This window comes from Lasiodiplodia theobromae (genome assembly GCF_012971845.1).
Source record: "Lasiodiplodia theobromae strain AM2As chromosome Unknown scaffold_10, whole genome shotgun sequence".
Taxonomy (NCBI): domain Eukaryota; kingdom Fungi; phylum Ascomycota; class Dothideomycetes; order Botryosphaeriales; family Botryosphaeriaceae; genus Lasiodiplodia; species Lasiodiplodia theobromae.
Genome location: NW_023336300.1, coordinates 621,863 through 646,177, shown reverse-complemented (window position 1 = coordinate 646,177; position 24,315 = coordinate 621,863). Strand labels below are relative to the sequence as shown.

General features: G+C 54.1%; 7 protein-coding genes across 7 annotated transcripts; 2 read left to right on the top strand and 5 right to left on the bottom strand.

Annotated features, from left to right (window-relative positions):
- Window positions 1–2,830: 2,830 nt before the first annotated feature.
- On the top strand, window positions 2,831–4,764 carry LTHEOB_3988 (Transmembrane efflux protein; the record flags this gene model as incomplete). Its single annotated transcript, XM_035512971.1, has 5 exons — window positions 2,831–2,907; window positions 2,958–3,131; window positions 3,184–3,411; window positions 3,460–4,096; window positions 4,180–4,764. 5 exons carry the CDS (start codon window positions 2,831–2,833, stop codon window positions 4,762–4,764), a joined length of 1,701 nt encoding a protein of 566 aa, XP_035375381.1.
- Window positions 4,765–6,791: 2,027 nt separating this feature from the next.
- On the bottom strand, window positions 6,792–8,318 carry LTHEOB_3987 (Integral membrane protein; the record flags this gene model as incomplete). Its single annotated transcript, XM_035512970.1, has 5 exons — window positions 6,792–7,440; window positions 7,527–7,658; window positions 7,718–7,940; window positions 7,996–8,082; window positions 8,141–8,318. 5 exons carry the CDS (start codon window positions 8,316–8,318, stop codon window positions 6,792–6,794), a joined length of 1,269 nt encoding a protein of 422 aa, XP_035375380.1.
- A 1,948-nt stretch (window positions 8,319–10,266) lies between these two features.
- On the bottom strand, window positions 10,267–10,737 carry LTHEOB_3986 (F-box domain-containing protein; the record flags this gene model as incomplete). Its single annotated transcript, XM_035512969.1, has 1 exon — window positions 10,267–10,737. One exon carries the CDS (start codon window positions 10,735–10,737, stop codon window positions 10,267–10,269), a length of 471 nt encoding a protein of 156 aa, XP_035375379.1.
- Window positions 10,738–11,729: 992 nt separating this feature from the next.
- LTHEOB_3985 (uncharacterized protein) lies at window positions 11,730–14,311 on the bottom strand (the record flags this gene model as incomplete). The annotated part of the gene is made up of 6 exons (XM_035512968.1): window positions 11,730–12,028; window positions 12,083–12,234; window positions 12,705–12,984; window positions 13,277–13,344; window positions 13,653–13,858; window positions 13,922–14,311. 6 exons carry the CDS (start codon window positions 14,309–14,311, stop codon window positions 11,730–11,732), a joined length of 1,395 nt encoding a protein of 464 aa, XP_035375378.1.
- A 335-nt stretch (window positions 14,312–14,646) lies between these two features.
- LTHEOB_3984 (Zinc finger transcription factor ace1) lies at window positions 14,647–16,553 on the top strand (the record flags this gene model as incomplete). The annotated part of the gene is made up of 5 exons (XM_035512967.1): window positions 14,647–14,959; window positions 15,012–15,687; window positions 15,739–15,769; window positions 15,832–16,445; window positions 16,502–16,553. The coding sequence occupies 5 exons, from the start codon at window positions 14,647–14,649 to the stop codon at window positions 16,551–16,553; spliced, it is 1,686 nt and encodes a 561-aa protein (XP_035375377.1).
- Window positions 16,554–18,270: 1,717 nt separating this feature from the next.
- Window positions 18,271–20,461, bottom strand: LTHEOB_3983 (uncharacterized protein; the record flags this gene model as incomplete). The annotated part of the gene is made up of 2 exons (XM_035512966.1): window positions 18,271–20,186; window positions 20,236–20,461. The coding sequence occupies 2 exons, from the start codon at window positions 20,459–20,461 to the stop codon at window positions 18,271–18,273; spliced, it is 2,142 nt and encodes a 713-aa protein (XP_035375376.1).
- A 1,840-nt stretch (window positions 20,462–22,301) lies between these two features.
- Window positions 22,302–23,847, bottom strand: LTHEOB_3982 (Mg2+ transporter protein CorA-like/Zinc transport protein; the record flags this gene model as incomplete). The annotated part of the gene is made up of 7 exons (XM_035512965.1): window positions 22,302–22,571; window positions 22,623–22,712; window positions 22,770–23,048; window positions 23,103–23,416; window positions 23,468–23,622; window positions 23,682–23,742; window positions 23,793–23,847. 7 exons carry the CDS (start codon window positions 23,845–23,847, stop codon window positions 22,302–22,304), a joined length of 1,224 nt encoding a protein of 407 aa, XP_035375375.1.
- Between the last annotated feature and the right edge of the window lie 468 nt (window positions 23,848–24,315).

The window sequence follows — 24,315 nt, the reverse complement described above, 5'->3', positions numbered from 1 at the left end:
GTCCGGACAGCGGGCAGCAGCATTCTTGTAGCAGGCATGGCCCGGAAGCTTGGTGGCCTGTACTCCCCTTCGTGTCATTTTGCGACGGTCTGCGGTGGAACCTGATGCCGTTTTTGGCGCGGAACAGGTATACATTGGACTTAAGATAGTCATGTCGCGGTAAAACCACGGGGGATGTACTGCCAATCGCTTCCTACGGCGCGGCACTTCTAAGGCGCAACGGGCGGCCAATCACGGGGCGTTTTGTGCGAGAACCTGGCCGAGCTACGGCTATCAATTGGTCTTTCAGCCGAGGCGGGTGGACGTCGGGGAGCTTTTCGGGATGCTTGCGAAGCCTTTTCCATCCGCAACTCCGCGACCGCCAATCGTCAGGCCCCAACGAGCCAGTCACGCGCTCGAGCGCAACAGTCCCCGCACGAGTGCTGTTGGTGCCCTGTTCGGGTTGTCCACCTCTGCTGACTTCTCGACCGGGTTACCCGTTTTGCTGTTACCAAATCATCCAGGACTGCCAAATAACCGTCCATCGGGTAAGGCGACCCGTCCTTCCGCAGCCGACTCAACGCCATGCTATCATTCATTGTGTTCTTTTGCTTCTGCTTTTCACCCGGCACTGTGGTGGGATAGCGATTAGGCACGTCATGTTGCGTCGTACTCCCACCGGAGCAACCCTCATGGATGTGACTGAGACCCGAGAATCAACCCTGCGCAGGACGAATCAGAACGGCCACAGACGGCTATGGTCGGCAGCGACACCGGATGCCCTCGATACGTGGCCATTGCGGATGCCAAAATTAAGTTGAAACAGACAACTCAGCCCTCAAGGCCATCGCCTATCTCAGTCGTGGATCTTGGTTGTTGGTGATCTGCAGGTTCAAGGCCCCACACCGGATTCGCGCCGGTCAACAGGGGACCTCTAAAGTCCGAGAAGCGTTGCTCGAAGCTGGCTGGTGACGCGAAAATCCTCTTTCTCGCGTGAGAGCTGGTGCGAGGAAGCGTTGATGCAGGGCGCCTTGTTGCTGATCTGGCTTTCGCGCTTTCACAACCATGTCGAGCATCTTCCGTATCTCCCGAGCTTCAGCCAGTGCTCCCGGATGCATACCGACCGCCGCATTGGTCCCGAGGACTTGGTTCTCAATGATGCCGATTTCGAGACATGGCTTGCCGTACCGGCCCGTCACCGAAGAATGCCCGGATATCATCCTGCATCCCCATCCACTTTCTGCGGCCCGCTCGCTGATAATGCTGCCTCTTTACTGGGCCGTCGGGAAACGCACGTACATGGGAGCGATTCAGTCTGCCGTCGGCACGGCTAAATGGCACACGGGCTCGGCACCACGCGCGCACAGGGATTTCCACTGTCAGCGGGGATGTGCTTTTCCAACAGGGTTCATTCAAGCGGTCAGCTCGTGTGCGTGCTTACAAAGTGGTCCCCAATCTGCTTCAACGCATCGTGGATCGGAATAGGATCCGGAAGGCCAGCTAGCCTCAATGTCGGACCACTTCAGGTGAACAGCGGGGATCCATGTCCATGAGCAATTTCTTGGCAGTAATGAGGCGTCTTAGGCCCATGAAAGCGCTTCTGTGGACGAGCAGAATGTTGTGGCACTGTTTGCTGGCATATCCGCGTCATCGAATTGAGTTTCCGAATACGAAATCATGGTCCGTTTCTTTCTGCAAATGCGAGAACATGGCGAGCGTTGCCAGGGGATAAGGATCCGGTGGACAACTGAGTTGCGCCTCGCAGCGATAGATCTTTGCCCATGTCACACCCGTCGTGCTTGGAATTGGATGCTGAGTCGGCAATAACAGGGCATTTGAAGCTCGTATTGAGGTCGAAGCTCTGCTTTCGTGGCCTTTTATGCCCTGCGCGCGTATGATATGGCGTCAAAGGCGCGCCTGGGCAACGACGTCATGAGTCGCGTTACAGGGTCGCGCCTTCCTCTTGCAATTCTTCCCCACATCTCTCGCCAACGTCTTCAGAACACTTTACTCCATCACTCCCTGCAGCGACTTGAGATACAAGCCATTAAGCTTCAACGTTGCTATTGCTATTCCTTTTCGAACCGACGTCGGCACTTAATCGCGCAAACAGGCTCGTCTTAAGGAAAATCATCGCAGCTGTAGTAAGCTTTTTCTTATTCATCTGCCACGAGCTCACGATGCTGACTCGCATGTTCATATCTGAGAAGGACTCATGGAGCAAATTGATCCATCCTTCCGACACAATTCATAGATGACGGGCTGAGCTCTTGAGAAGTCCTTTAAATCCATCAGGATATGACATTCCGAGCATGGATTATCTATGCGAGGCTAGACGCAAGATCCAGTGCTAAAAGCACTTGCTAACGGCTTAGTGCATCGAGGGGCTTCCAGAAATGTCGAAATCCTGTGTCAGAGCTCGATATCGAGTCCTAAATTTGTGCAGGACTTCAATTGCGGTGGGCGCGGAGCAGTTGCACAGCCATGCGAAAGGGAATAATGGACTAACCCAATGATCAATAGACAAACCTGGCTCCGACTACTGAAAGTGCTAAGAATCAATGAACACAATTAGAACAACGGGCGACGTAGGTGTTCAGACCAGCGCAGGCTGATGTCAGCTTTTAGGCAAGATGACAAGCTTTGATCCGCGACGCGGCCCGCCATCTACAATTAGTGGACCCTTAGATTGCGGCGGTACTGCTTACTGTCGGTTGCATACCGAAGCCCCACGTTGGTTGACTACGCCTCGACCGGCGTCCGGTCTCTCGGCTGGGACACCGGCTGAACATCAAAAGCGCCGCATCGCCCCTGCTGAACCTGGCTCCATCATTCCCCAATCACCGCCACAATGACAGTACTCGAGCGGCTGAAGTCTATGCCGGATAGCATGGCGGGCTGCAACCCAAATTTAATTCTGGCAGTTGTGTGAGTTTAGGAGTCGTGTGCTACTACTTCATTCTGACTGAATCTCGCAGATGCTCTGCCATGTTCCTTGATTTGGCAAACCTTAGCGCTATCACCATTGCCCTCCCTACAATCCAAGAGAATTTCGATGTAGATGCCGGCAACCTGCAATGGATGATCTCTGCTTACTCGTTGACTTTCGGTGGCTTTCTGCTCCTTGGTGGCCGTGGAGGGGATATCTTTGGGTAAATGCATCTTGCACGCTTCTTTCCTACACGACACTGACACGCCTCGCAGCCATCGCCGGGTCCTACTTTTTGGCATGGTGTTCTTCGCGTTGTTCAGTTTGGTCTGCGCCCTCTCGCCCACCTTCATAGGGCTTGTAATAGCAAGAGCATTCCAAGGAATCGGGGCTGCATTTACCATCCCGCCCGCCCAAGCCCACGTTGCCCTGTATTTCACGGAGCCAGCTAAGAAAGCTAAGGCCCTGGGTATATGGGGCGCTGCAGGATCGTTGGGCTTCATGTACGTTGCCCACTTCAGCCCACTTGATTCAACACTGACTTGAGCCAGCATCGGCCTCATTCTGGGAGGTGTTCTGACAGCATTTCTCGGCTGGCGATGGATCTTCTGGATATCACTGATCATATCAAGCCTCGTCATCCCCGCCGCATACCTCATTCTCCCCAGGCCGCGCTCCAGTCGCGGCGCCACTCCCCCTCCCTCAGACTCAGCATCCCCCGACGTCCCCACCGACGCAGCCCAGAAGAAATTCCTCCACTCCCTCCGCGAGCGCCTCATCCGCTTCGACGCGCTCGGCATCTCCCTCGGCGTGCCAGGCATCCTCCTGCTGACCTACGCCCTGACGTCCGCCAACGCGACGGGCTGGGACGCGCCATCCATCATCGCGACGCTGTGCGCGTCGGTCGTGCTGCTGGCGCTGTTCGTGGCGCACGAGCGGACGGCGTCGCAGGCCATCCTGGCGCCGCACCTGTTCCGCAGCCGCTCCTTCGACCTCACCCTCGTGCTGGCCGTGCTCACCTACGCCGTGCGCCAGGCCTGCACCTACTTCCTGACGGTCCAGCTGCAGCGGTCCTTCGGCTACAGCGCCATCCGTACGTCCGTCCTGTTCATCCCGCTCGGCGTCAGCGCGCTGGTGTGCAACACGCTGTCCGGCCGCCTCGTCCCCGTGCTGGGCGCGCGGGTGATGGTGAGAAGCCCTTCCTTCTCCTCTCTTCCTCCTCCTTTCCCCCAACGTAGCAACAACCTCCCGTCTAACACGAAGAAAAACAGTTCATCATCGGCTGGTCCCTCTCCATCCCGGGCATCGCCCTCTTCGCCACCACAACCAACACGCACCACCACCCGTACTCCTACCAGCACACCACCCTCCCCGGCACCATCCTCTACATCGCCGGAATCGGCGCCGTCTACATCGCCGCGTCCGTCGTCGTCGTCTCGCAGGCCTCGCGCAGCGACCAGGGCGCCGCCGCCGGCGTCTTCAACGTCGCCCTGCAGGTCGGCGGCTCGGTCCTCGGGCTGGCCGTGCTGACGGCCGTGGCTGAGGGTGTGGGCGGTGGCAAGACCGGTGGTGGTGGTGGTGGGATTGGGGAAGAGGGGTTCAAGGCGGTTTATTGGGCTTGTGTTGGGTTGTGCGGGGTGGGGTTGGTGGTTAGTGTGTTTGCGATCGAGGTGCCTGAGGGGCTGAGGGGGAGTGTGTGGGAGAAGGGGAAGAAGGGGAAGAAGGAGGGGCGGCAGGAGGGAGGAGGAGGGTCGTCGGTCCAGGCCGTTGTGGTGGAAGGGACGACGGGTGCATCGTCTGTGGCCTCTTCGTCGCATGAGCTGCAGCCTGTAGTGCGGGAGACGCGGGAGGACTAGAGCTGGTAGAGCTAGAGGGTCTGCAATTGAGAAGCTTCTTTCAAATGATGTGCGGCGGTAGCTTTAGAGAAAAAAATTAAGCTCTTGGGCTGCGATGATCTCTATTGACGCCTGATGGTCCGTGACGAGAATCCTCTTTTGGGAAAATCTCACTATCTAGCCTTATGGCGATGCAACGGGCGGATTCGCAGAATCAAAGGCAATCCTCAGAGTAGCCTTGCTTACTGGGTAATTTGTGGTTGGGTAGTGATACTCGAGCAGTAGCGCATATTGATTACCCGGCGGTAATTGCGTGGCAATCAGCGAATAGATGAGCAAATGATAGAAATTGCATCTTAAAGACAAGAGATATAGACATGGGACCGAATGTTGTATCTTTGATTGTCAAAGTTTGGCTCCGCTGATGCAATCATCTTGCCATCCACCAAGCGGGCAGCGAATAAGGCGATTCCGGAACTGGTGACAGACAAGGTCTTCTCAGCGATCCTGCGATCAACATGAACTCAATTAGCCCTCCATCCTATATATCTGCGATACTTTCATAGTAGCAGTTATCATGCGTAATTATCACAGGCGCTCAAAGCCCAGCCCGAAGCCTTTTTTCAAATATCTCGAGACAGGTGGTGGACGGGACGGACATAACTTGCACCTTAGGCCCGTGGTCAGAAGTAAACTCAAGATCTTCCCGAACTGTTTCCTCATGCACGCTCTTCTGCATGCCGCAGAAACCTTAACGGCGGGAGCGATGATCCACGTTCGATAATAAATTAAGGTGGCGGGTGGGCCGCTGCAACGGAAGTAAGCGGAAACCAGCGGGATTGAGCGCCGATCCGCAAATCATTGCGGCTGAGCGAACCTGATCATTTCCTGGATCGAGGCGCGGGGATCGTGCGGTATGAAGACCAGGGAGTGAGGGCGGGACTGGTCTAGAACCTTTCGCAATTGTGTAAGCGGGATGTGCCCGCGGGGAAACGCGGGAAACGCTGATCATCAGGCAAGGCTGTGTCTCGGAACGAGGGGCTTGGCTTGTTCGTGGTACAAAAAACGGGGATCCATCATGTGTGGCTCCTTCGCCCGTTTCACGTTTTGGAAGGCCTGAAAGGGGGCCGGAGAATCGAACAGAGTAAGTCTGGATTCTAGAAGGAAAAAAAGGGACCATGCAGCTGAGAGGGATCAGGCTATTGATTGCATCTGGTGCTGTGTGATTTGCCCCCGTTGGCACTGATAAAGGGGAAAAGCAAAGAAAAGATGTATGTAGACCTATTGATGCAGGGATGAAGCTCCTAAAGGCCGCTAAAGTAGGCGCTAAACCTTGGTACCCAACGCAGTATACATACCTGCCTAAAATTGGTAAGAGCAACGAGGAACGCATTTTGCCCCCCTGCAGTTGAGCGTACGACATGCAAAACTGTTTCATGGAGGATGTCAGCATAAGCCAACATATCCAAGTAGAGTGTACATACAGAGAGTAAAGGGGCTCCGTAATAGCGAAACCTCTCGGATAGACGTGGCGGCGCACGTCTGTAATCCTGAAGGAATCTGACAGTTAACGTGAGACATGGTCTTATCGTGTCTTTTTTGATACTGAAGACTGTACATGTTGAGGTCAATGCTCTTGTTTGAGGTCTCTTCAAGAAGAACGAATATGTCCGCCCTGATAAGAAAAATGGGCCGAAGAATAAGCAATGCAGCAAATGCAAAGTCCAACCAGACATGAACGTTACGATGTGTGTATTCGTGATATGTTATCCGGATCATACGGCCATGTATCGGCGGAAGCTCTTGCTGAGCTCCGAATCACCAAAAAAAAAGCTATGAAAGTCTCATCGATGCGGACTGTACCTCGAGGAAGAGTCCACGACCCGTGTCCAAAATCTACCCAAAAACGCCCCCCTTGAACCCCCCCAAATCCCGCGCGCCGTGATGCTCCCCTGGGTATATACCACAAACGGAAATATCCTAACGAAGCCCTCCCTATCCCAGCTTTTTACCAGACGACAGATCTCCAAGACGAACAAAAGAAAGACTCATACCATCTTCCCCAACTCCACATCCACCCACTTGCCACTACCACCCATCCCCTCTCCCGCCTCCGGCCCCCCATCCCCACTCTTCAAGCTGTCCCCGCCATCATCGCTCCTCCCACGCGTCGTCAGCAAGCTCCCCGAATCCGTCGCAACGTCGACCGTCGTCTCGACCTTGATAACACCAGCACTCTCCCTCTTTCTTCCACCCCCCGAGACATCCTCCGGCAGCGGCGCGAGCCGCTCGTCGGACCAGCCCTCGAGCAGCATGGTGCCGAGGCCGACGATGACGTTACCGCCGTTGCGTCCGTTGCCATTTCCCTCCCACCCCGTCATGGCGCGGGAAAAACGGACTTTCGACGACGGCGAGGGCAAGGGCCCGCCGCCGACCGTGTTCTTGGCGTACGAAGGGATCTCTTGCTGGTGCTGGGCGGCTCTCTCGGCGGAGCCCGTGTAAGAGGAAGCGAAGCGGCGCAGCGGGCTGAGGGCGCGGACGAGTAGTGGGTGGAGCGTGATTAGGCAGGCGCAGACGATGACGACGGCGAGCTCGACGGCGGACCACATGGCCGGGATGGGGTTGTAGTGCGTCACGTCGCGCGTGTGGGTGAGGAAGTAGAGGTAGTAGAGGCGGATGATGGAGGTGACGCAGCCGCTGTTTTTTAGATGGTTAGTTAGTTTGTTCTTATCGGTCTTTTCCCCCCTTAAGGGAGAATGATTGGGGGTTGACAGGATACTTACAATCCGCCCAGCGCAAAGGTGAAGGCAAGACTCCATTTCTTCTTGCTCTCTAGGTTCATATTGAAGATTGTGGGCAGCGGGATGATTACAATGGCAAGGTCGGTCGCGATAGCCATAGAGCAGTGGAGGTACCTAAAAAGCTGTCAGTTCCGCAGCCTCAACAAACCAGAAGGGAGATATGGACCACTTACCAAATAGCAAGGTAGTCTATGCACTTTCCTGGAACGGTCGGGTTCCAGAACTTCTCTACGGGAGTGCAGGCGAAAACGCCGCCGAAGAAACAGACGAGACAGCAAGTGACGATAAAGGCCACGGTGGCCCACGAGGCCATGACCGTTTTCCTTCCAACGAACACGCGGATGTACTGGACGAGGATGGAGATCTTTGCGAAGGCAACGCCGGTAAGGTATATCCCTAGGGTTCTATCGTCAATGCGGAGATTCGAACGCGGATGACGGGGAGAGCTCACATGTCGAAACCCAGAACCAGTGCATTTGATTCCCGAGCTTTTGCGGAGGAATTTCATCAATGTGTTCGCCCAAACCGTACTTCAATTCTATGGTCCCAGTAAGCACTACACGAGGAAGGATTCCGGCCCAAGACAAGACACTCACGTTGAACGTATATGGGACACAGTATTATCGCGAAGAGCAATGCGATGACAACCATGCTATCATCCCATCCGGGATGCCGGCTGATACAGAAGCGCGTGTAGATTCGTAATCCGACGAAGACGGCGGCGACGGCCGCGCAGACGAAGCAAGCGACCACGGCATCATGGCCGGTGGTCATGGTTCTGGAAGGTGAGGAGGGAAGAGCGAGGTTCGGCGGACCGATGCGGAGCAGATGACTGAAGAAGGTTGCCCAAAAAATCGATGACGACGCCGCTGATGATCATCGAGACATGAAGGAACAGGGTATGAAGGATGAGAGTTTGTCGGGATGCTGACGACCACCAAACCAGGTTCCCGTAGAGTTGAGGATTGTCGTGCCTTGAAAAGAAATAGGGAAAGTGGCCAGACAATATGGGATTACGGGTGAGGGAGGCCCAATGCACCACTAAAAGGACCCTTTTCCCTGGTCCAACGATCTTGGAGTGTGCAGAGGATGATGGGCTTGCGCCGGCGCGGGCGGGAACGAGGTAACGGCACCGAATCACACGCCAGTGACAGCGAGGCTGCAGGCGATCACTCAAGCACGCTAGCGCGGTTCCCACGTGGAAGACGGGAGAGTTCTAACACGACGCTAGAACAAGGTAGGCGGATCTGCTACAAATGACGGCGGGAGTTGCGCGAGAGGAGGCCTGTTCCTGGGGGCAGTCGATTCAGGTGGCTTGGAGCAGCCGTGGGTATTTGCGTGATTTGTCTAGATAGCGCATCGTGCACAAGGATGTAGAGGGTTCGAGCTCGGAGAATCTCACCGGGGAAACGATACCATTCTTGGTTCGTATTTCGCCTTGTGGAACCAGATCAGCCATCTGTACATAGTTGAGCCGGCCGTTGTCAGTATAGCGCTACGGGCGGGATAGCAGTGCGCAGGATCATGTGGTATCTTCAGGTGTGATGTTTCTGGATTAGGCCCCCGTTATAACGCCGCGAATGCTTAACGATCCTCCGCAATGCTATGCTTCAGTGATGGAGGAGCGTCGCAAGGCAATGATTCTCGCCTAACACGCTTTAAACTCATGAATCTGGCGTGATGACGGCTAGTGTGTGCTGCAGCCAAGACGTGGGTGATTGATGCGGGGAGACCTCCGGTCGACACGATTCGAGCGGATGATCCGCCCCGCATCCGTGACGACGCACGGGCGGGCGATGACGATTCGCTTTAATGACCAGAAACGGCTGAGGCGCTGGGGACGGGGCTCGGATAGTCGACCGACTGTAGCGCATCTGCTCCACAAGGGGGGGCCTCGTGGCGCTGAGGATGGCTGCATGTAAGCTCATTGGAAGGGAGGGCTGGCCCGCGCTGAGGTGCTGCCCAACACTAAGGAGCTGGCAGCAGTTTCAGGCCCGTTTCCTAGCTCCCTTGGATGAGGAAGAGACGGACTGCAGATGTGGACCAACGCTATCGGAATGCTTATAATTGATCGACAGTACATATTCTGTGCAAACACGTCGCACTGACTCGCTCATGGAAATGAGTCCTTGGTATCGCCGAATCCAAGGTCAGGAACAGGGGCGACGCCACATATACCTGGCCAGTCGTCTCGCATAGATCGCAGGCTCTTGACTCGGGGTTGCGATCGGCCAAAGGCGTTCCTGTACTCCATACGAGCAAAGAGGTGGGGATACCCCCAATATTGAGGCTGTTAAGTGCCGAGCAGGATTCCAGCCTACGCCCGGAAAGGGCAAGAAAGGACCCGGGGTTGAACGACACCAACGAAAGCCGTATTCGAGTCAGATTCTGTGTATAAGTTCCCTGATCACGAGATATGGACGACATTGGAGCGCCGCGCAAGATCATCTCATGCGTCATGAAGCGAGGCTCAAAGATCTTCGCCAAAAGAGAAAATTTTCCAGAGAGCAGTCCGCGTGCGGTCCTTTGGGGCTCGACTGGGATGGTGGGGGACGGTCGAGCGGATAGCGTCCGATCGGCTTCAGTTTGGTGGCTCAATGACCAGGTCTAGCTGGTTATCGTGAACATTCACCGCCTCTTCGGCCAGCGGAGAGTCCAACAATGGTTCCAATGACACGGCATTCCAAATTCAAGAATACGGAGGATGCGAGCTGGCGGCAAATCATTTATGGGATTCTCGAATGGAGGCGAGGTACCATTTGGGATCGTCTTCGACGCAGGGGCTCAGGGCGTGGAAGATGAAGGCCAATGCCAGCGGGGACTTCATCAGCGAGTCGAAGCGATCGGTGTCCAGGAATGGAAATCCGGAGTTTGTGCAGAAGTAGCAGTCGCTGTATATCTTCTTGTTCCCGAAGACGCGCCAGAACTTGCGGTAGAAGATGGCGTTGTGTCGCCAGTTGCGGGCGCGGCGGTACGAGTCACATGACAGGCTCCAGCGGTCGGCGGCACGGCCGCAGCGGGTGCGTTGGAAGATGCGATCGGCTATCAGCTTCTCGTGCGAGGTGACCAGGTCGGCAAAGCGGCGGTTAACTTGACGCAGGCTGAGTACGGCGTCCGGCGCGTCGATCAGGACCTGGAGGAGCAGCTCGTTGGGGAGGCTCTCGAGGGAGATGCGGGCCCCCTCGGAAGACATGGCGGGCCAGGGTCGATGGCCGCGCGGCACATAGGTGAGGATTGAAGAGGCGGAGCGAGCAGAGGGGCTCTTCCGGGGGCTGTCGGAGTACTTGAGGGCTGAAAGAAGTTCGGGACCCGAACGGACTCCCGCCGTTACCGGCCCTGCGCACGTGCTCCGACGTCATACGATTTCCCGCACCCACCGCCCAGCCCTCGTGAGATTCTCTGCCAACAACGTTTTTCCACACCTATTGCCTCTTCTGGGGCGTTGAATCCTCGCGATTACGCAGCATGCACTCCTAAATCCTCCTGTTCGGGATGCGGCTCCTGACACGGACCGAGGCCCGCATCCAACCATGCGCGCAATCAATTCCGCCTATTCAGCTCGCATCATCTCAGCTCAGCCAAAAGTTGTTCCCAACAGCGCCCGCAAGCTTCTTTCACGATAGCCACTCAACCATATGTCTCGTGCGCATCGACGTTTCACCTCCGGTCTGAACCACTGCTGATCTTGCTCTTTTCGTCCCGACATCGGGCTGCGACCTGTCACGAGCGCCACAGAACTTGCTTTTTTAACCCATCACCCATATGAGCTCCAGAGCAACACCTTGGCCCAGGACAACAGGTGGGACCTTTTACGCCCAACAGACTTACTATTCCCCAGCCTTGCCACGTGGCGCTACACACTCGAACCACTCTCCGCAACCCCAGAAGCAATTATAAACCTCCTAAGCGGATATCAATATTCTCCACCGACTTTGTTTCACCTACGGCGCTTAACTGAACGATAGACGCTCGTTGTCAAGGACGTGCCCAACATTTCGCCGGGTAGCTGCGGCGTCCGGAGATTCGGCAGTCTTGGACCGTTCCGTCTACCGTAATCGCCTGAAAATATGATAGACTTGATTGACGAAGAAAGAGTATCTAGAATGTTGAAGATATTTCATCCACTTTATTTCTAATGCTTAATGCGGAGTCCCAAGAGCGGCAGCCATTACCCTAACATCATCATCATACAATATCTCCAACAGTACCAGCCTCAGTCATGCTCCCCTCGCGTGGATCAGGGCCCATGTACTCCTTCCACCTAATCATGTGCAATGAATAGATGTCGTGCACCTTTTTTCCCTGGTCCTGTTCAAGAAAGGCATATTCACGGTTTACAGGACTGAAGGCTTGGGAGTTGTACTGAGCAGCTTTCTCATACCTGTTCAAGGCTGTAGCATACTCGGTAGAGGCATTGCGCAGGCCTTGGAGGTGTTGCTTCAAGTATTCGTCCAGCCTCCCATGCAGCTCCGCAGCTCTGTCCCCTGCGACACTTCGTGTTATCACAAGAGCTGCAAAGCTCGGTAATGCTATCTTACTTCTTTCATAAAGGCCCGGACGGCGCTCCCGGCTGCAATAATTGAAAATGGCCGTGTAAAGGCCCATTTTACGTTGAACGTATGTCTTTGCATCCACGCTCTCGTTTTGTTCGGTAAAAATATCGTTTAAGCTGGCCTCAATGTATGCCCACCTGAGTTTGTACATACGTTAGCCAATGCAACGGGGGCGAGATTGGAGAGTACTTGCGTGTCTTTCCGCGGCGGCAACGATGGCATGGACGACGACATTTTGCATGTTTGATGGTAGTAGGAAAAAAGAGACTGGCATCTATGAGGATTATGTATTCATCCTTCGCTCAGGGATCATCGTGGTTGCCTTGAGCAGCGGGCAACACTAAACCTCATTGGGAAAAACTACGGCCCTCGTTTGGAAAACCTCCTGACCGCCACCCTCTTTCCCGCACCTTTCAAGTGAGAATGCAATAAAAAAGAGCGAAAGCACATACTCTCTCACACTCCAAGGCCCGTGAAATCCCTCAGGTTCTCCTCCAATGGGGCAACGACGCCCTCATAAACTGCGCCCCGAAACTGTCTATCCTCCAAATCGATCTTCCTCGTATTGAACGCACACCTGATGCACCGCCTTACGGCATCCGCATACCGATCGCCGAACTCATTCATCACCTCGTCCAGCAGCTGGCTTGCGACAGCGAAGTCTGAAGCCTCCCTCACACCGCCTTTGCCCGCCATTGCCCCATCTCTCAGCTCTTCGAATGGCTTACCCAGGCAGAGCTCGATGAGGAGGATACCAAGAGCGAAGAGCGAACGATTGAGGGCCATGCCTTCCCACCCCGAGACCGGAATACTGTTGTCTGCTGGGCTGTTATCGCTCACGTGGTTGGTATTGCACGAGACGAACGGATCTTTCAGACTGTCATCGCCTATTCCATCGAGAAAGGCGATATCATTATGGTCCCAAGTATGAGATAACCAAGGTGTTCGATAGAGTTGGAGGAGGTTTGTAGACAGCAGGACGGCCAAACGCAGCCGGTGGCCTGCAGAGAAACGCCGATGTCCAATGGCATTGGATGCAAGGACACTGCCGAGGGAAAGGATTGAGGTAGTTTTCAAGGGCTTCTGGGGCCGGTGAAGACTAAGTCTTTGCTTCGTGTTCTCATCTTCCAGGTAGCCCAGGCAAGTCCCCACGCAAGTGCTATTGGTAGAGCAAATTACCTGGCACAGATTTTGGATGTGTACGAGGTTCGAAGAATTTGCCGGCTCTGCCGTTGCTGTGGTAGTGGCTGAGGCAGATGTTTGGACTGCTACAGGCCCAAACATGACTCTCTTGGCTGCCTTTTTACCGGATGGTTGGGCTTCTTTCAGGGAAGGTACGGTCGCCTGACCCTGGAAAGGATAGACATCGACCGTCTCCACACCCCACGGTGCGCCCACTTGGGCAACTGGCCGTGAACTGTAAGAGAGAGCTACGCGGAGAGGAGGCAGATTTTCATCAGAGCTGTGTTTCTTGATGCTTTCAAGCCGCAGGCTGATACCATGAGTGGATCGACAGCCACATCTAAGACCAGCGCAGATAACATTGTAAACTGACGCTGTGTAGGCGCGAATGAGATCGAAGTCAGGCGGTTGGCGTCTTGACCGGGTTGACTCCAATACCAAGGCCTGCTGTGTCAACGTTCGTAACGTTGCATTCAGTTGTTGCATCTGAGAAACAAGACCGTCATACTCAGACTTCTTCAGGCTGAAGCGTAATCGGTGATACTCCTTTCTGAACTTGCTGGAGTTATTCAGTTGGAGCTAAGGGCCTGTTGTTAGTTTAATGCGATGTCTGATACCGACAATCAGATAGAAAGCACGCACCTTTCCAGCCTTATCCAGCTTCAGGAGTCTCTTGATTTCTGAAACGATACGCATCATACTATCCATAGTCCCGATATAAGCCGGGTAGGATCTTGATAAGCGCTCTTTCAGTGTCGCTTCCAATTCCGGCCTTTTCCAACCTGGTCCACCGGGCTGGTCGAGCAGTGCTGCGCGATCCTCATTGTCTCCAACAACAGAATTGAGCAGCTCCTCACAAGTGTTTTGGTATATCACGTACTCTGCCTCAACCGCCCGATGAAGGTCGCGCAACGGTATCTCATATTTGAAGTACCGTTCCACGGTTGAGACACCATCCGCGTACACCTTGATTGCTTGGATGATTAACGGAAGCGCACCAAGTGCAAGCCCGGCCACTTCAATGCCGGACATAGTGATTGCTGCAGAAGTCGGATCGTTTGCAAGCACATGGGTTGGAAAGAGAGCATCGGACAAGGCTGGTGGCAAAGCTGAAAACGAAGCATCGTCGTCACGTTTCATACGTGGGGTCGTATGCAAGACCCACTCATTTCATGCAATCATAGATCACGGCCCTGTTTGTGTAACGGCGAGAGCGGGGTAGAAGCTACAACAACTGACGTTGTCCGGATCAGCCACCTTTTTTTTTTAGCCTGAGCATCGCAATTGCATCAAACTATGCGCTCTTCCTAGACTCTCTGCTATCATATTTGGAAAAGAGACCCGTCACACAGCGAGACTGAATCATCATGTCGCACGTTGATAAGGTCAAGTGGACCGCTGCAGATGCGGCTGGTCGAAGTATAGCCTCGTCCGTATCGGACTGCCTTCACTCGTTTGAAGATTTTGTTTTCCAGATCCGCCACACGGATGCTGAAGCGTCAAACCTGATTGAGGCTTCTGAGGTAATAGATGAGCTGGGCCGCTTCCGAGTTTGGGCTGGGAATATTGGCGCTCATCGTAAAGGCCTACCCTCTTTGGATTACCGCCTGCGGGATGCATCGCATATAAAGAGCAAAGTACAATCACTTTTATCTGACTTGGATGATGCGATACAAAGGGGTGAGTGAATGCAACATGTGTTTCCTAAGCTCCAAGGTTGACAATCCAACAGCTCTGAAGATTCTCCGTGGCGAGCGCGTACCATGGGATCAACGACGCCTTGAGGTCGATTCGGATACAGATTCGACGGACAGCGAAGGCGAAACCCATTCTTGGCAAGGAGATACTGAGCTTCGTCAGCTCATGTCCAGTATCCATGGGGTGACAACACTTTTGCTGCGCTTGTCCATGGCCATACGGAACCCAGCGCCGCATGATCAGTACATGATGTCAGCCGACATTAAGAGGTCTCATTTTGAGCAGTTTGACAAAAGTCATGTGCGCAACAAATTTCCAGAAGCGTCGGAATATCTCGTTGCCACGCTCGGCGAGGCCATCTCTCGAAGGCGCGAGTACTTCAAGTACCGTGAATCACACAACCAAAAACTTTCAGAGGGTCTCTCTCTAAGTTTACGTACGGCCAACTTCAACGATGATTCCGAAACAATAGCTGCTCAAAGTACCGCAGCATCTTCACTTCCTCAGCATGTCAAAGAAAAAGGCTTTCCTCTCGACCTAGACGATCACCAATCAGAATCTGGTCAGACCCAAACGTCGTTCGCCACCTCTGCAGCAGGTGAGGAAGGCCTAAAAGTTCCACCAATCCCAAAAGAAGCTCAAAACGGCAACCCTTTCCAGTGCCCGTTTTGTTTCACGATCATATCTGTCAGCACGGATAGGTCTTGGAAGTATGTGGGCCACATCAATTTCATAAAGCGGGTCTGACCATCTTCAGGAAGCATGTCTTCAGAGACCTTCATCCGTACTCGTGTACGTTCCCATATTGTACAAGCTCGAAGCGCCTATTTGGGAAGCGACATGAATGGTTTCAGCACGAGCTCCACGTCCACCGCAAGTTTTGGGAGTGCATTCGAGACTGCCAGAAGCAATTCCTCTCCCAAACTGACTTCGAAGAGCACATCCAGCAGCGTCATCCTGAACTCAAAAGCCCAGATAAGTTGGGGCCTCTATCAGCTCTGTGTGAAAGACTCCCGAGCCCGGACTCCGAAGCGTGTTGTAAACTATGTGGAAAAGATGGTCTCACACTTCAAGAACTTGAGAAGCACGTCGGGAAACATCAAGAGCAGATTGCCCTGTTTGCATTGCCTCCAACATATGACGAAGAAGGAGAAGAGTCGGACAACCTGGATACCGACACTGAAGAATCCCTAGGAAATAGCCAATCCAACTATGGTGGCTCAGATGGAATGGTTGAGGACATGGCCAACCTTTCTCTCACACCGGGGCCCAGCGCAGCGAATGTCACATATCAGCAGCTGCCTGAAGAGTTGGAGGGGGAGAGACCGCAAGGCACCTACGCCGACGATACAAGAGCTGTGGAGGAGGATCAAGACCACTCGACCGAAAACCAGGACTTATCTTCGGATGCAGTAAATATAGAAATACCGCAATCATACAACGACTTTGAGGATGAGCCTGCCTTTCAGTGTGTATGTATTGCCACATTTCTCACAAGCCTGTTCGTAACTAACAGTGGCATAGTGTCAATGCGGTGAAGGACCATTCATGCTATCGCTTTACGCATCTTGCATAAATTGTAACCATGTTCAGTGTCGTTTATGTAGAGTTGAAGAAATTCAGGACTATTAGTCAAAATCGTAGCTTTCTGGCCATGCTCCTTTCAGACCCTATACTCATTACCACCTTGGAGTCACATCGAGATGTATTCGTCCATGAAATAAGGCTTCATTTCTCTTTCTTTCCAATTAGATATCATAGCGCAAAAACTGGCAAAATTGGTCCCATTAAGTCAAAAATCTGCTAGTCATAAACCTTTTTACTTTGTTTTCCCTATATCTTCGGTACGCAGTCTATCAGGAAATGAAGCCTCGTGGCGCAAAGTTCAACACGACCACCCAACTCTATTCGTGCAAGCGCCACTTCTGAGTAGTAATCTTCTCCTGCCTACTCAAGCGCTTCATAACGCCTCAACGATCATAAGTCCAAGCAGATAAAAAAAGAAACGGCAAGGAAGACGTGCATCGAAAACTCAAACCACTCGACCTCCCCACACAAGCCACAGACGCCGTCCCCCGGCTCTCCCACCTCTCTCTCCACCAGTCAACTCCCGTACCCTGTTTTCGGCCGACATCCGATATGCCGTCCGCCCGTCCGTATACATTATTACGTACGACCACGACCACGACCAGCCACCTCGTCCAACCATTCAGCTCCAGCTCAGTGAAAACTCAGTGTCGGTAGAACCAGCTGATTGCCCGCCTCACACCCGCAGAGGCTCAAACCCAATCAGACGCTCCCTCCCCTCTTTTACGGGGCTGCATGTTCGCTCTCGGTTTGGGCGGAAGTGGTTTGGTGACGACTTACAGCCCTGTAAGCAGCCCGGATCCATTGCCCCGGGTTATGGACCCGGACCACGCGTGTACCCGACCCGGTCAGCGAAAACGAAAAAAAGATACTTACTCGTGGATGCGGAATCTTACCGTCGGCCGGGCGAAAAGCCGGATCGCCGACGAGGTGACGGGAGGGCTGACGTCAGCGCATATCTTCCGAGCGGGGGCCCAGACCAGGTCCAACGCCACAGGGTAAAAGAATTCCAAAGGAAAGTCAGCGATCGACGCAGGCAAAAGGGGGGACGCGAGGGGGGACGCGCGGGGATCATCAGGAACCCGTCCAATGGTTGTACCGGCCTCGTCATTAATTCTTGGGCGCGCACACGATCACTGGGCAAAGGCTTGTTACGTGTCAAATTCTGTTGGTATGCCTGCCTACCATATCTATAACCAAGCCCATGCCATAGTCATCGACAACATAGGAGCTGGGGGGAAAAGGCCATTACAAAACATATACAAGAAGCGAAAGTTCTTCCTCCCGCGACCATTCCTCCTCTGCTCCCTTCGTCATCAAAGCTTTCGTAATGTCGGTCCTAATCTTCGTTTGGTAGAAAATGATAGAAGATGTAGATCAGTAAATAGAAACAAGAAAATCCCGGGTATAGTACTCAATAAAAATCATACTTGGAACAGACACCCCGGGGAAAGGAAATCCGAGAAGCGTGTAAAATCGTAAACGTAAAGGCAAGAAAAACAAGAACGTCCCGGGTATCTTTTTGCCGTAAAGCTCTTAAGAAACTTAGAGAGTAGAGAAAAATCCAGGATAAAAAATCCCCCGTCAAATGAATGAAGATGGACGGAAGATTTTCGAGAGTTGGGATCGTCGCTGGAGGTTGACGGAAAGCCACAGCGTCAACGCTGGGCTAGTGTCTGGGAGCCCAAGAAGCCCCAGTATCTGCTCTAGATGGCCAAAGGCATGATGCCCTGCGCTTGGAATCCTGGGAACCAAACTTCCCACTCTTCGGTCTTCTCAGGCGTGCGCCCAACAACGCACTTGGTCCTTGTCAGCGTATCTGCACTCAACGGCTGCCTTCCCGTCACAGCGGGAGCCGCATGCGCCTCTGCCACGTGCGCAAGCAGCGTCTCGGCATTGCCGTACACGCTCGTCACATGGCCCTCAGCACAGCAGAAGGAGCAGCCGTAGCTGTATCCAGGCTTGTGAAGGTACTTCGTTTCGTCCACAGCGCCGTTCTCTTTCGACACGTCGGACACGCTCGGGGCCCTTTGGTGGTGGCCACCAAGGAAGCCGGAGAGAGTCGCAACGGTCTGTTCGTTCTCTGTCGCGGTCGGACGGAGAAGGCCAGATTTGATCTTGACGTGCGACTTGGCGAGGAAAATCCACTTGTACTTGACAGTGACAGGGGCGCCGTTACCAGCGACGTCGTGGACGAAGGTGTAAGTGCGGGGATCAGTTATGTATGGCTTCTTGTTGCCAAAAGTAGGGCCCTCGAAGTTGCATTCCTTGCACTGCCAGACAAGGCAGGACGTGTACATGCCGACAGGCTTGTTGCGAACAACAAGACCTTTCTTGAATTCTTCCCGCAGGGACCAAGCGCCTTTGCAGAAATTGTAATAATTGTTCGCTTTGCAGGGCCGGCCAAGCATTGGTACCACAGGTGCGACGGGAGCTGACAGAGGAAGCACAGGGGGAGCAGGCGAGTGGGGCGGTGGTGGGATGACGGTGACGGTAGGAGCCGAGAAGGCGCGGTTGTGCGACAGCGTCGTGGTTGCGGTAGATGGCGGTGAGGACAGCTCGTTTGGCGGAGGGTCGGTGCTGAAAGGGCTACTGTTTTGGATAGATGTGTAACTGTGGCGTGTGCGCGGTGGTGCAGTGGTAACGGTGAGAGAAGCACAATCGTCACCGCTGTAGTTAACGGACGAAATGGTCGCATTGTCTCCCGTGGCATTCTCCGATGTCGAGTAGTGGCTTGAGGAGGTAACCGATGCGCTAGAGCTCAACCAGGACGTAGGCCGCAAATCTTGGTCCAGCCTCAGAGAGCCCATGCACTGGTTGAAAGCTTCGTTGACCTCGGCTGAAGTCCTCACCACGGTAGGTGGGGCCTGTACTGCAGCATTCAAGCTCAAGGCCTCGATCTGTTGCTGGTCCATCGACTCTCTTTCCAGGGGGTGGATTGGACGAGGGCTCTCGGGGAAATGAGAAGGGTCGAATTTCCTGTCTGACTCGAAGTGGCCGCGGTTGAACCTGCTGGGAGAGTAGGCGGGCGGTGGCGGAGGGTCCATGGGCGGGCGAAGCCTTACTGGGACTTCTGCAGGAAGCTCGTGGGACTGGGGGTTGATCAAATCTTGATGTTCCTGGGATGCACGATCCGACACCCACGGCAAGTTTGAGGCCATGTTGTAACCAGAATTCCTCTTTTCGGAATTGCTGGAGTTGCTGGATTGCGAGGTTAGAGCAGAAGAGCTTCTCCTATGAGAAAAGACCCTTGAGAGAACACTCTTTGGCTTCTCGTCGGTGTTGAGAATGGTGACAGCCGGGGGAAGATTGTCGGAGAAATTGGTCGAGGCGCGTGACCGCTGGCTGTTGCTAAGAGACGTCCTTTGGATGCTGCTGATCGAGGAGGAATATCCGGCATCGCTGTTCAATCTCCTGCGGGTCTCGGAGGGCATGTCGTTGAGGGTGCGCTGACGCAGTTCTGCCAGAGCGGTCAAAGTGTCACGCCTAAGCATGACCGAAGCCTCATGCAAGGCAGTGAGGTCGACGACGGCTGATTCATTTCGTGTGGCGATTTGCAGGCTCCTGATGACGTCGGACTGGATAGAGACAGCGATGTGAAGCAGACGCTCACGGGCAATGGCTGGTCTGGTCAGCGCGGGTGCGAGTTTGTCAGCAGATGCAGCACTCACCGTCGCCTATGCGGATGCTCTGGCCCAACTCCTGGCAGTCGGCAGCGTAGCGCTGCTCGATCTGAGTCTCGCCATTCTCCAGAGACTCCAGGAGGGCCTTTTCCTTGTAGGCTTCTTCGCCCTTTCTCTTCTTGCGCTGCTTCTTCAGTTGCTTGAGCAGCTCGGCGCCACTGTGAAAGGCCGAGGCAACGGCCGAGACGGCGACGGAGACCTGGAGTTTGTCCATTGGTTAGCAATGGAGAGGGCGGCGGGACCAGGCATGGCCGGCTTAAGATGGGAGTTGCAGGCAGCAATGGGGGCATATTAAGGACTGAGCACGGAGCGAAAGCATGCGGAAGAGGCGGACGGACGCAGCGGAAGGGCCAAGGAAACGTGCAGCCTTACCTCGAGCGCGGCCATGGGGTCAAGCTCTGCGGGATGCGCTGCGCGAGAGTAATCAGCAGTCGCAGGGTGCTCGCGACGCAGGACTCAGCGGCATCTCAGCGCGAACGTGCGAGAAGGCTGTGGTGGATGGAGGAGTGCGGAGGATAAGAATGGGCAGGTGGGTTCACAAAAGCTATGGCCTGGACTTGGGGCAGGGATTGTGCCCCGCGAGCGCCTCCGGGCGGCCTTGTGTGCGCCTGCATGTAGAAGCTGACCCTGCCGCAGCTACCACGCTTCGAGAAGGTGGCCTGCCCATCGCGCCCGATAGGCCCAGCGCCCCGAATCAGCCTTCGCTCGCCTGGTGGAATCAGCCGGCCCGCGCTAAGCATTCGAGCGCGGGGTGGGCCGCGCCAGACAAGCGACGCGGCCGGAGAGATTGCTACTGACTGCTCGGAGCAGCGTTTCGTGCGAGGCCGCCGCGTGGCACGCTGACATCAGGCAACAATTTGTGTTGAGACGATCAGGCAGGCGCTCAACATGCAGCCGCACTGGAACACAGCGCCGGGAGGTGAAGTGTCGGATGCAGCAGCGGCCGATCACGCCGACTGCCCGCCTACTACAAACGCCGTGTTTCCGCCAACTCCGCAACCCATCCAGCCCGCTTTTCCCGCCAATCGCATTGCTGCCGGCAATGCCTGGTTTATGCCTCAACGCTATCGCGCCATATTGCTCTAAATTCTCCGTTATCGGGCCTAGCCGCTGCGAGAGCCCTGTCGCGACTGCCCTTCTCCGCATAGCTTCTTCCGACCTCACCACATCCCAAAACAACTCCGAACTTCCAGAAGCAATCTGCGCCGCATCGTCGTCGTCGCAACCGCTGGCGGCAACCCGCAGCTGCCGTTTTGGCCACCCCCCTCCTGACGCTCCAAGCTCCGACTGACCCGCAGCAGAACCCACTCACCGCCGCTTTGGCGTGGTTTGCTTGTGTCGATCCGCCTCCGTGTGAGCTCCGCACTGGGCTTCATCAGCCTCCAAGAAGAGCGGCGGGCCCGAACATTTCGCTAGCTCGCTCGGTCCGACTGTGGTTAAATAACGATCCGTCGGCTCTTCACTGAAGTCATTCGGCAATTCGCCCCGCGCCCGCCGAGACTCCGCTCCGCTGCCTGTATACTTTAACGGCCGCAAGGACGCGAGAGCTAACGGAACATGTCTCCGATTGTAGATTGATTGTCACGCCGTTGGCCACGTACACGACTTCGCCTTCCCGTGGTGCCTGCCGACGCCCGACATGACGTGTTAGCCTACTGATCGTCTGAATCGCTCGCCGCCTATCATGAATCTTGCGTTAGCGACTGACAAACATCAACCCGGCACATGCCGCCGTGAGGCTCGCAGCGCCCTCAACCCACCTATGTAGTCACGTGCAGCTTTTCTAACTCTAAAGTGACAACGGCGCTACCCCACGATCTAGACAGTCACGCGCATTTCTCCAGCCCTGCGGAGGACTTTCGCATGGATCGTGATCAGCAACCTTCAATTACGTAGCTTCCCGGTATGCTGTCATCTTTGATCTCAGGTCCGTGTTTCGCAAGCGAGTTACAGATGCTCCTGAACATGATGATCACCTCAAAAAGCCTGTTTCAATCATTCATCATCTCATAGAAAAGCAAAGCTAGTAAGATTGAGCTTCCAACAAAACCACATCACACCGCAGTCATGGCGGCGGAACTCTTCCGCTTCCGGACTTTACCAAAGTCCCAAGAAGCAAATGATGGAGCAAACGATGAAGTCCTTCCATTTTCTTTCGGTGCGGCTTTCTTCCGCACATGCTTGCCTCGACGTTGCCATATCAACCACGTGCCGACCGTAATCGCCGTCAAGATCACCACGAGCACCCAGTAAAGCCAAAACATGTGCGAAAGAACAAGGCCTTCCGTCTCGGAGTAATCGAAGAAGTTCATGCCAAATATTGTCTGATATGTCAGCAAGCGCCCTATTCAAACGGCACAAGCATCAAGGCTTACTGCAATGTACGACCCGGGAACATATACGAGTGTCATCACGGCTATCGTCTTCATCAAAAAGCCGTCTCGTTGGTTTACCAGGTTGTATGCCTGTTTAGCCAGGATAAGTTAACGCTATTCCGACACACGGTCTTTCTGTAAACTTACGAGGTTGATTTCGTTGTGTATACGATCGCTCAGAGACTTTGAGCGTAAGAAGGAAGCCCTTATGGTCCGTTTGAGGCCTGAGATTTCCAATTGCGTATGCCGTGCCGAAAAGACCTTGGAACTTTTTGATTTGCCAAATACTTCTTCGCTGAAGGCTTGATGAGCCTCTTGCATGCCTTCCAGTGTGCTGAAAGCAACTTCAAGGGTCTCGTTCGAATGTATGATATGCCTTGCAATTTCGTGAAGTCTCTCAAAATCGATGGAATCAGGGATGCGTCTCTGTTTTCTACCACATTAATACAGTCGAGCATATGACAATCAAGCCAACCGTACCTTTTCAACGTCCAGGCGAACAAAGTTTCTCAACGACCATATTGCTTCATCATAGATGTCCGAGATCTTTTCCACGATGAAACAGTGCCAGTTGTACGGGTCGCTGCCATCGATGCGTCCATTGTCCCAGGCTTCTTTAATTGCCCATCTCAATTCATTGGGAACATCCATGCACAAGATGAGCGTGATATGATCCTGCGTGTTCCAGGAGATGTTTATACTCGGTTGTTGCCATTTGTAGGCGACCTCTTGATCAGACTTCTCTGAGGATTCGTCTCTCTGGACTTGCTTGATCTTGAAACAGCACCAGGAGTCTATAGATCCGTCAGCTTTTGCGGACGTGAAGCTATTCAAGATAACTTTACCATGCTTCAAAGGGCCTTGACCCGCTTTGTGAACCGTGCGGCAACCGAATAACCCGTTGGAGTCTTTTCTTGCGTGGTGGATCGCCAAGCGGAGAAACCTGTAGTCGACGTCGAGTTCGCTGAAGGGATTATCTTTTGCCTCCAATTGCTCAGCACTGCAGAAGCTTGTGTTGGTCAGCTAAATATACTGGAACATTTTTTTGGGGTCACATACATCAAACCTTGCAGTCCTTCTCTCCTCTCGACTGTGCCAACATTTTCCGAAGTAGGAGAGCCTGAATTCATTAAGAACCGGTTGTAGTAGGTCAATTCCTACGATGCATACCTTGACTAGGTGTTTCGGAGTCACTGCAAACAGCAATACGTGCATTACCGTCCATGGCAGACTTCAAAGGCTGTTCGTGATATGCGTGAATGGATTTATTGTCGTTTTTCGGGTAGCGATAAGTAGTAGGAGGCTCTTGTTTGCGCTAACAGTGGTAGTGGGCAGGTCAGCTTTGCTTTAAGCTGGCTGCGGCGAGGCTGTGATTGTGAAACAATGTGTGTGATGTGACTTTCACCCCCCATTGGCGAATCATCATGCGGGTGGCCCCACGCCCGCGCTTCCGAACCGCTCGGCTGAAATCCACGCCGATCATCTGGACTGTCTCTATTCTTGCAGCCTAAGGGATCAGCAGCTTACGGGCTCTTCCGCGAACTAGCTCTGACCCTGCCTTCATTGCAAACACTTACCGCGAAGATATAGAGAGCGGCGAAACCAGCAGCAGAGCCCCTCGGTGAGAGTTGTGGAGTAGTGTTGCATTCTTGTAATGGGCGAGCCATCAAGCTTGGTGCGCCCACGCTCTAGG